This window comes from Vombatus ursinus, unplaced genomic scaffold, assembly GCF_900497805.2.
Source record: "Vombatus ursinus unplaced genomic scaffold, bare-nosed wombat genome assembly UNPS02015030.1, whole genome shotgun sequence".
Classification (NCBI taxonomy): Eukaryota; Metazoa; Chordata; class Mammalia; order Diprotodontia; family Vombatidae; genus Vombatus; species Vombatus ursinus.
This window is the reverse complement of record NW_020954808.1, coordinates 3556210-3566461: the sequence shown is the minus strand read 5'-3', so window position 1 is coordinate 3566461 and position 10252 is coordinate 3556210. Positions and strand designations below refer to the sequence as shown.

The following is a 10252-nucleotide window of genomic DNA, read 5'->3' as shown; positions in this document are numbered from 1 at the left end:
GGGTTGGGGAAAATGAGCGGAAAGAGGCCATCTACCTGGAGCTGGAGGTAACGAGAACAACGTAATGCTTCGAGGTTTGCAAAGCACTTTGTCGTTCAGTCCTGTCCGACTCTCGTGACCCCATTTGGGCTTTTCTGGGCAGAGACACTGGAGTGGTTTGTCATTTCCTTCTGCAGCTCATTTTACAGAGGAGGAGACTGAGGCAAACAGGGTGAAGTGACTTGGCCAGGGCCACACAGCTAGCGAGTGTCTGAGGCCAGGTTTGAACTCAGGAAGAGGAGACTTCCTGACCCCAGGCCCAGGGCTCTGGCAAAAAGAAGGGCAAGAGCAATTCAGCGCTTTGGGATGGCAAAGCACTTTACTTATCTCAATTGGTCACGCCTGTGAGGTGGGCGCTACTAGAATTCTCATTCTACAAATGAGGAAACTGAGGCTTAGATGTGAAGTGATTTGCCTGGGATCCACAGCCAGTATCTGAAATGTTCCAAGTCTCCCAGGCTCCAAATACACCCAATCCATTCTACCACCTAGAGGCCGTCTTGTCTAACCCCCTCATTTTTACAGATGAGAAAACTGAGGCCCAGGGACACTGACTGACTCACCCTAGGTCACAAGTACTGTCAGAGGTGAGATTTGAACCTAGGTCCTCAGTCTACAGAGGTGCTAATTCCACCACAGGAACAGCGACCAGTTCTACAGAACCTCCGAATGGCCGCAGGCTTTTCTTGGAAAACATACTGCAGTGGTTTGCCATTTCCTTCTACGATGCATTGAGGCAAACAGGGTTAAAGACTTGCCTAGGGTCACACTGCCAGTGAGTGTCTGAGGTCACATGTGAACTCGGATCTCCCTGGCTCCAAGTCCAGAGCTCTATCCAGAGCCACCTAGCTGCCCTCCCAACTGGTAAATAGTAGAAAGAGCAAAGAGAACTTGAACAATTGTCTTCAGCGGCCACCCCACTGGGAAGGGAACCATTCTTCGTTCACCGACTAGCTAAGTCTCCTAGTCAAGCCTTTTTGGAGTAGCCGCAGTGCAGAGGAAGGTATTCTGAATACGGGGTTAGACACCTGGGCGTTCTGGGAGTTCTGGCTCGGCACCCGACAAGCTTCAGGACCTCGGGGTGCCTCGGCTTCCTCATCTGCGAAATGAAGAGACCGGATGCTCTCTGAGATCTCTTCCAAAGCTATATTTCGTATGATTGGTTTCCTGTCAGTAAAATAATGGAGCTAAGATAGACGGTCTTTTAAATATCTTCCAATTCTGACTTCATGGGTTCACTCGAAGGGAGGGGGGGGAAGGGGAGGGAATGGAGTGAGGCAAGAGACAAGAGACGGGGGCGGGGGCGGGGGGAAGTGTCCTTGGATGAGAGGAGGAGGCCTTGTCCCCACCCCTTCTCGTCTCCTCTCTCCCTGCAGGAGAAACGGGCCCCAGCTCCCAGGAGGCCTCCGCGGGAGGCCAGGTAGGGGTGCCTCGCTCCTTCTCGGCTCCCTACCCGACTGCTCCCCAGGAGGCCGGGCCCGGGGGCGTGACCTCCTTCCTGTCGCCCAGCCCGCTCCATGCAGTGGCCCTGCAGAGCCCCCGCCTGCGCGGCCGCCTCTATCCGGACTCATCCATCGCTGGGCCCCCGGACGGCGCTGTCCCTGGTCGCCACCTGGAGAGTTACATCTCGGGCCTTCTGCGGCGCCGGCGGCGACTCCGTGGGCGGCCAGGGCCGGGCCAGCCCCGCACCAGTCCCGGCCCCGGGCCAGCCGAGCCGCCCGCAGCCCTCCGACGGCAGAACAGCGCTCGGCAACGGTCCGAGGAGTCGACGCACCCCAGCGTGGGCGGCTCGCCGGGGCCTGGGGGCTGGCCGCCCTGGGACTCCAGCCCGCCTCCAGCCGAGCCTGCGCCCGCAGTGAGCTCCTCACCCCCCAGCCCGGGGGAGGGCCGGCTGGTGAAGGCCCAGTACATCCCCGCGGCACACGGAGGAGTCCGCGGGCCTCCAGTGGCCCGCGCTGCCCGCCGCAAGGGCCCGCCGCCTCCCCCGCTCACTCGCGGCCGCAGCGTGGAGCTGTCGCCTCCGAGGGAGCGGCCCCGGCCGGGAGGCGCCAGGAAAGGCCGGTTCCCCGACGGCGCGGCCCGCCGCGGCTCCCCGCGGGGCAAGAAGGCCGCCCGCTCGCAGTCAGAAAACAGCCTTCTGAACAGGCCAGGCGCTGGCCCGGGCGAACCCAAGTACCATACGGTGGAGAGGGAGGAGCCGAGGCCGGCCCGGCCCCGTCGGACCCCGGCGGGCGCAGCCCCTGCCTCCTCGCGCCGCTGGCGCTCCACGGCCGAAATTAGCGGCGAGGAGGCCGAGGGCGGGCGGCGGGTCAAGGCTGCGCCTCGCGGGGGCGGGGGCCGGGCTGTCGGAGGGGTCCCGGGGCCCTCGCCTGCCCCTCCGCGCCGCCTCCTCTACGGCTGCGCCGGCAGCGACTCGGAGTGTTCGGCGGGCCGCGGCGGGGCAGTCGGACGCCGGGGTCCCCCCCTGGGGGGCAGCGGCAGCGGCTACGGGCCGGCCTACGGCGAGAGCGAGTCGAGCGCCAGTGACGGCGAATCTCTCGCCTTCAGCTCAGCCTCCAGCGACTCGGAGGGCAGCGGCGGCGGCCTGGTGTGGCCCCAGCAGCTGGCGGCCGCGTCGGCGGCGGCCGGGCCTGGCGGAGGCCCGGGGGGAGGCCAGGGGAAGGTCTTCGTCAAGATCAAGGCCTCCCATGCGCTCAAGAAGAAGATCTTACGGTTCCGCTCAGGATCGCTGAAGGTCATGACCACAGTGTGAGCTCGTCCGGCGCAGCGCGAAGGCGATTTGCCCAGCCCTTCTTTGGCTGACTAGACTGGGAGCCAAGGACGCCAGGGTTCGCCCACTGATTCTCGGCGTGGACTTGGGCGAACTCGGGGCCTCTGTTTCCCTGGCTGTAGAATGGACTCAGTGAAGTAGGCAGCATGGTGTAAAGAAATTTGGAATGAGATCTGGGTTCAAATTCCGCCTCTGCCACTCGCTAGCTGAGTGACCTGGAGCAAGTCCCTTCCGCTCTCTGAAAAGTGAGGCGGTTGGACATCCAATTTCTAAGGTCCCTGCCAGCTCTGACATTCTATGAACCTAGGAGCCTCTAAGGAGCCCCTGCCCTGTACTGAAGGGGTCTCTACTTTCCTATCCCTTTCTGGCCAAGGAAATCCTCTAAGTTTGGGTCCCCCCACCAAGTTCCTTCTTTTTTGGGTGTTCTCCCTTTCCCATCTTCACTGGTCCGTTTACGGTCCATTCAGCTGGGCCATGTTTCCATTCACTCTCCCAACCCTACCCTATCTGTCACCGAGATGACAGAGATGGCCAGTAGATGACGTGGGGAAACTCTCCTAACCTCTGACGGGGTACACTGTGTTGAGTCCAGTAGTGCTAAGCCTCCCTGTCATCTTTTTTGATCGCTCTGTTTATAATCCAATTTGGGGGCTGAAAAACAGCTGAGGGCCTGAGCTCCCTGGTGCTTCCTAGCCCTTTCTTGGTGACCTTGGGTGAGAAGTAAAACGGGGTGGGGGTGGGAAGGAACATATTTTCAGGGATAGAGCTCGAGGGAGGAGGCCAGAGGGGCACCAATTCTTAATTAGTTTTGTTTTTTAAATTGCTGTATTTATTATAATGACGGCGACTCCCCAGGCAAGGGATTGTGGGAAGATGGAGGATGGCTATCCTGTCACATACCCACCCTTGTCCCACGGGAGCCAGACCCTGTTTGTTTCTATATTCTCTTTGTAAATAAATCCACAGTGTCATCCCGGTGGTGGCTTCCTCTGGCCCTGCTCCTGACACGGTGGCCCTACAGAGATGGCACCCGTGGCTCACTCTCTTCCAATCTAATTCAATAAGCATTTTTGAAAAATGCCTTTTCTGTAGCGCAGCAGATAGAGAGCCAGTTTCGGAGCCAAAAGGATTTAAGTTCGAATTTCATTTCTGACCCACCTAAGATGTATGACCCTGGGCAAGTCGCTTCACTTCTCAATGCTCTAGGCAGCCCTTTAAAACTGTAGGCTGCCGAATTGTGGTTAAATTGGTGTGGGAATCATCCTGTGCCGTTTCAGACAAGCATCTCCTCGGCCTCCTCTAGTTCTAGAGAATTCTTTCGAGGTCCTGGGGTGCTGAGGAGTTCAGTCTCGCCCAGGCTCACACAGATAGGCTGTGTTGGAGGTGGTCATTGAACCTAGGTGGTCTTTCTTTTCTGGCTACCCCTTAGCCTTGCTGCCTCATGACCTGAGGATACAAAGAGGAGAACAATTACTGCCCTTAAGGCGATCCCATTCTACTGGAGGAAACAGATGGATATAAACATGACAGTTAGAGGAAGAGGAATCAATCACACCAATAACTAAAACACCAAGAAGGGCTTCCAGGCTTCCTGTAAGAGAAGCACCAGTGGGCCAGTAGGGAGCCATAGGAGTTCTTGAGCAGGGGAGTCATCTGGTCAGACTTGTACCCTGAAAGAAGCTAGGGATTCCAGGAGGCAGAGGTGAGGAGAGAAAGCATTCCATTCGAGTCAACTGTCCTTTATTAAGTGCCTACTAAGTGCCCAGCACTGGACTAGCAGCTGGGGACCCAGAGATAGGAAACTTACGTTGTACTGGGCAGAAATACCCAGGCAGAGTACCCAGACAAGTAAATACAAAGTAAGGATAGGGACTGAGATCTCGTCGCTTTAGGTAACTCCCAGGTGAGGACATTCCCTCTATTATTGCAGGGCTACACCTTCTCTGCAAACTATAGCTTTGGAGAGTTGCCTAGGGCTCAGAGAATTGAAATGACTCGTCCAGGGTGACACAGCCAAGGAAATGTCAAAGGTAGGGTCTTCCTGCTGGGGGACCAGCTGTCTATTCACTCTGACCTGCTGGCTGCCTCTCATACAAAATACAAAGTAATTTGGGTGGGGAGCGTGAATAATTGGGGGAATCAGGAAAGGCCTTTTGTGTGTGTGTGGGGGGGTACTTGAAATAAGCCTCATTTTCTCCGTCTCTAAAAAAAGGGACGAGATGAGTCTCTCAGGATGCTTCCCAACCCTGACATTTGATTATTCTCCTACGTCTCTGGTGCCCCTAGTGTTCCTTTCAGCTCCAAGGCTTGTGGTCCTGCCATCCATCTCACCCTATGACCACTTAATGAGGGCACCATGTGCCCTATGTGGGCAGGGAGATACTCGTTAAATTTAGATGGGCACAGTAGCTGCCCTCACCAATCGCTCAGTCCACAAGCATTTCTTGATCTCCTGCGATGTTCCAAGGCACTGTGATTGGCACTAGGTGACCAAGAAGTCGTTTCCCAGTGCCTACGACGCTCTCCTTTCTCACCCCCAGTTCCCAGAAGCCCTAGCTAGTTTCCTTTAACACTCAACTGAAGAGGCCTTTCCTAATTTTCCCCTTTCCCCCCCCCCCCCCCCCCCCAGCTGCTAGTGGCCCTACCCCGTGGCCATGTAAATATTTGGTAAATATCTTGTATATATTTATTTATGTACACATTGTCTCCCCTGAAAGAATGGAAGCTCCTTGAGGGCAGGGACTTTTCATTTCTGTCTTTGTGTCCCCAGCGCCTAGCACAGAACCTGGCCCATAGCAGGCACATAATAAAAGCTTGTTGACCGATTGCCTTCAAGCAGCTTACACTCTATCGGGGGAAAGAAGCTGTGTACGTAGAAGCGTAAGTCCTCATCTCAGAGACGCCGCTTGGGCTGAGCCTTGAAGGAAGCTAGGGGCTTCTGGGAGGTGGAGATGAGGAGCGAGAACAGCCAGGATGGGGCGATGAGGACACAGGATACAGAATACCATACTGAGACTTAGGATTTCAGCTCGCTACAGACATCTCATCTTGCTCGGGTTTCTAGGTTTCTTTCCCTGCCCCCCCAACCTGGCACTGGGGGATGGGGAGCAGGGCTAGGCCGTCCTCTCTCCGCGGCTCAGCCTCCCAGCCCCTGCCTTATGAGAAGCAGATGTTGGGGCCGGCTTGGAAGCCGGGAATCGGCCCCCACTCCGCGCCCGCGCACAGACGCTGCTTTCTCCTCCGGGAGAGGGGAGGGGAAGCCTGCCCCCATCTCCCTCAGAACGTTAGAGTCCCAAAGGTCCGCCAGGGGCTGGAGAGGGGAGGGAGGGAGCTGCCGGCCGACAGACCCCTCCTCCCCAGGCCTGGGGAAGGAATCCCTATGCTTCGCCTCCCAATTCCGCTCCCCGCCGCCGCCCCCCAGGGTCCTGGCGCCGACTACTCCCTCAGAACGCGCTGTGACTGGGGGCCCTGGTCCCTCTTGGCGGCTCCAGTTGCCTCTGATGTGTTCCAGATGTTGGAGCCGCTGTCCCTTCCCCCTCCAACGCCGGCACCTTCTACTCTCTCTGTTCTCTGCCCCTCCCTCCAGCCCAGGCTTGGAACTGCTGGGGCTGGGGGGGCGCCAGGCTTCCCCCCCCCCAAAAAAACCCCGCTAAGCCAGGGGCCCCAACCCCCCGGCTTCCGGGCCGGCAGAAGGAAGGGCCCCCCCCCTTTCTTCTCTGCCCTCCCCACTTCATAGCCGGCCTGGCGCCCGCTGACTCAGCCCCTATAAATAAACACTGAATATGGGTGAGCTGAGAACTCTCGCCCCCTTCTCTCTGCATCCCTCCCACCCCTAATTTTAGGCCCTGCCCCCATTGTGCCTCCCCTTTCTCTAGACCCCTCCCCTAGACGGTCCCACCTTCTATTGTCGCCAGCTCCCCGGGGCATCCCCCTGATTGGTTGAGGTTCTTCTAGGTCCTCGGGGATCTCCTCCTCCCAGATGCCGCTGCCCCAGGGCGCCTCCGAGATTGATCTGTGCTCCAAACCCTGGTCTTCCCCCAGGCCCTCGAGGATGTGGACCAGTTCTCTTCCCTGGGGGGCACAAGATCATTTGGAGGCCCAGCTCTGCACCTGCCCTGGAGACTGGGGGAATTAAGTGGAGGTGGGGCGTGCGCAGGGAGACCAAGGGAAAGACACAAAGACACCCTGATGTGTATAGACAGAACTGGAAAGGGCCTTAGTCCGACCTTCGCATTTTTCAGGTGAGGAAACTGAGGCCCAGAGAGGCGAAAGTGATATGCCCTTTGAATCCAGGTCTTTTGTCTCCAAAGCCAGTGTTCGAACCACGCTGCCTGGAAACACAACAGCGGCCGAATCTTGAGAGCTGCAGGGCTCCTCGGAGGTCATCTGATGCAGCGCGAATCCACACAATAACATTGACAAGTGATACTCAGTCTTTTCTTGAAGGAGAACCTCTAGTGAAGGAGGTCTCGCTACCTCCCGAGGCAATCTATTCATCTTCTGGGCTGGGCATCTAATAGATAGAGCAACTTTTCCGTTACATCAAGTCTCAATCTTTCGGCCTGTAGCTTCCATGCACTGAAGCTGGTTTTACCCTGTGGGGCCAGGCCGAATAGAGCAAATCCCGCTGCTTCCGCCTGACAGACAGCCCTTCTCATTCTCAAGTTCGCTATGATGTCCTCCCCGGGTCTTCACTTTTCCAGGCTAAACACCCTCAGATCCTCTCGTGGAGACACCCCGATGTCCTGATCACCCAATCACCCTCGTCTGGATTATTCCCAGCTTGTCATAGAGACAGAGATAGACTGAGACACAGAGGCACAGAGAGACAGCAAACTAGGAGCAGAGCCAGGCACAGGCCTCAGGACAGAAGAAAGGGAGTGTGGGAGGAAGGGAAGGAGCCAGGGAAAGCAACAGTAAGGGAAAGAAGAAGCCACTGGCAGGATGCCCACACAGAGAGGGAGAAATTCGCTCTGAAAGGACGATCAATTTCCATTCATTTAAATTCTAACTTCCACACCCTCCCACGTTGCAGGCACTGTGCTAGGCACGGGGAATACACAGACAAGGATTAAATAATCCTTACCCTCAAAGTGCTTGGATTCTGCTGGGTGATATGCGATATATACACAGCAGCAGCTGGTTGAGATGGAATAGGAGGTGGCCCCTGAGCTGAGCTTAGGGGTTTATCGAGGATGGAAGCAACGGGAGATGAGAAGCAAGAGCATTCCCTGTTGGAGGAGGGCCTGTATGCACACCGGAAGTGGGACTCTGAATGCATGTTAGGCATTAACCTCTGTCTGCTTCAGTTTCCTCAAAGTGGGGATAATAGCACCTACCTCACTGGGTTGTTGATGAGGATCAAATCTGTAAAGTGCCCAAAATAATGCCGGGCACATAGTAGGTGCTTAATAAATGCTTATTCCCTCACTCCTCTTCCTCCTCCTCATATTAGCTAGCATCTATATAACATATTAAGGTTTGTAAACATTTTACAATATTGTCTCAATTCTCCCTTAGCCTTTAGGAGTGGGATTTATTAACCTGATTTTACAGATCATGAAAGAGAGGCAGAGATTAAGTGATTTGCCCAGGGTTACATTGCTCCAAAGTGTTGGAGGGTGGTTTTAAGGTCAAGTCTTTTCTCAGTTAATCCTCATAACTCTGGGAGAGAAGGGCCATTATTATTCCCATTCAACAATTGAGGAACCACCAGAGTTAAAGTGACTTGGCCAAGGTCACACAGGTAGAAGGTGTGTGAGCTAGCATTTGACCTCCATCTTCATGACTCCGGGTCCAGCTCTCCATCCACTGGGCCGCCTAACTGCCTCAATTGCTTCTATTCCCTGGGAAACAGCTGGGATATAGTCATGAATGGGAGTAATGTGAAATAATTGAAGAACTCAGCCCCAACCAGATTAGAAAGGACCCGAAACAAGGGCAACTAGATGGCACAGTGGATAGAGCACTGGCCCTGAAGTCAGAAAGACCTAAATTCAAATCCAGCCTCAGATACTTACTAGCTGTGTGACCCTGGCAAGTCACTTAACCCTGATTGCCTCCAAAAAGAAAAATGGAAAGGGCTTAAATGGCCAGCCCAGGAGTTCTTATTTAATTGTAGAATTAATAGGGAGCCACTATAGATTTTTGAGCAGGGAAGTGACATTGCCAGACCTGTGATTTAGGGAGACTATTTCTGCATCTACAAATGGGTTGGAGAGGAGAAAGACTGGAAATTCTTAACAGTCTAGGAAAGGTTAGGGGGGGCCTGAGCTGGTTTGGCAGTAGTGAGAGAAGGGGACATATTCAAGAGACATGAATGGGGCTTGTCAACTGACTGGACATGGGAGGTGAGGAAGAGAAAAAGCCATGATGACTCCAAGGTTACTAACCTGGGTGATTAAGAGAATGGTGGAGAAACAGGGAAGTTTGGAGAAAGGAAGGGTGAGTTTAGGGGAGAAGCTGAGTTCCATTTTGGACATGTTGAGCTGGAGATGCCTCCAGAACAGCTAGGGGGTGTTCAGCAGGCAGCTGGTGATGCAGCTCAGGAGAGAGATTAGGGCTGGGCATGTACCCTCATCCACATCTCAATGATGCTCAAATCCTTGGGAGCTGATGACCTCCCCAAGGGGGGCCCTGGATGAAGACTTCTCTTTCCAAAAATGGGGAATTAGGGAATGGACAGGAGACAGAGAGCTGTGATGAACTGGGGGAGGAAGATGGCTGCCAATTCTCCCTGCGTGCTTGGGGTTTCTATAACTCTGCTCCTGATTCTTGTGACCTTGGGATAGTTTCCCTCTCTGGGCCTCAGTTTCTATCGGTATAAAATGAGGGTGCTAAAACCCAATGATTTTAGTTACCTTTCAGCTTTAATATTCTGGGATCGTGTGGACTGACCCACTAGTGCTGACAAGCACAAATACCCTGCAAACACACAGACACACAGACACACACAGACACACAGACACACACACAGACACACAGACACACACACACACACACACACACAATGGTGTGAGGATCAGCCCTCTTGCCAGAGCTCTTAGGGCATTGAGTTTCCATGTGACCCTGGGTGGTGGCTAAGGAAGGGGCTTTGAGATCCTGAGACTGGCCTTTTAGGGATTTAGGAGGACTCCTTTTTGCTCCTGTATCACCACCGTGTGGCTATTTTAAGCATTACAGTCTGGGCTCTGAGGGATCTGGGGTCATTCCAAGGGAGAGAGGGGCTCAGAACTGTCCTGGGATGGGGAGTGGGACAGGGTTTCTTTATCTGCTAGTGACACCATGGTCCTGATCTCTGGCTTTGAGAAAGAGAGAAAGAGAGAAAGAGAGAGAGAGAGAGAAGAAAAGAAGAGAAGAGAAGAGAAGAGAGAAGAGAAGAGAGAAGAGAAGAGAAGAGAAGAGAGGAGAGGAGAGGAGAGAAGAGAAGAGAAGAGAAGAGAA

At 54.8% G+C, this 10252-nt stretch overlaps 2 protein-coding genes across 2 annotated transcripts in view; both read left to right on the top strand.

The window, feature by feature from the left end:
- Positions 1-3780, top strand: part of LOC114031032 (dapper homolog 3-like) — a 12314-nt gene extending 8534 nt beyond the window's left edge. Inside the window, exon 4 of the mRNA XM_027846034.1 lies at positions 1416-3780. Within this exon, the coding sequence (XP_027701835.1) occupies positions 1416-2791 (1376 nt within the window). The 3' untranslated portion in view covers positions 2792-3780. The remainder of the gene's footprint in view (positions 1-1415) is intronic.
- The window catches only part of LOC114031033 (guanine nucleotide-binding protein G(I)/G(S)/G(O) subunit gamma-8), a 16608-nt gene that overhangs the window by 823 nt on the left and 5533 nt on the right, over positions 1-10252 (top strand). The window lies entirely within an intron of this gene.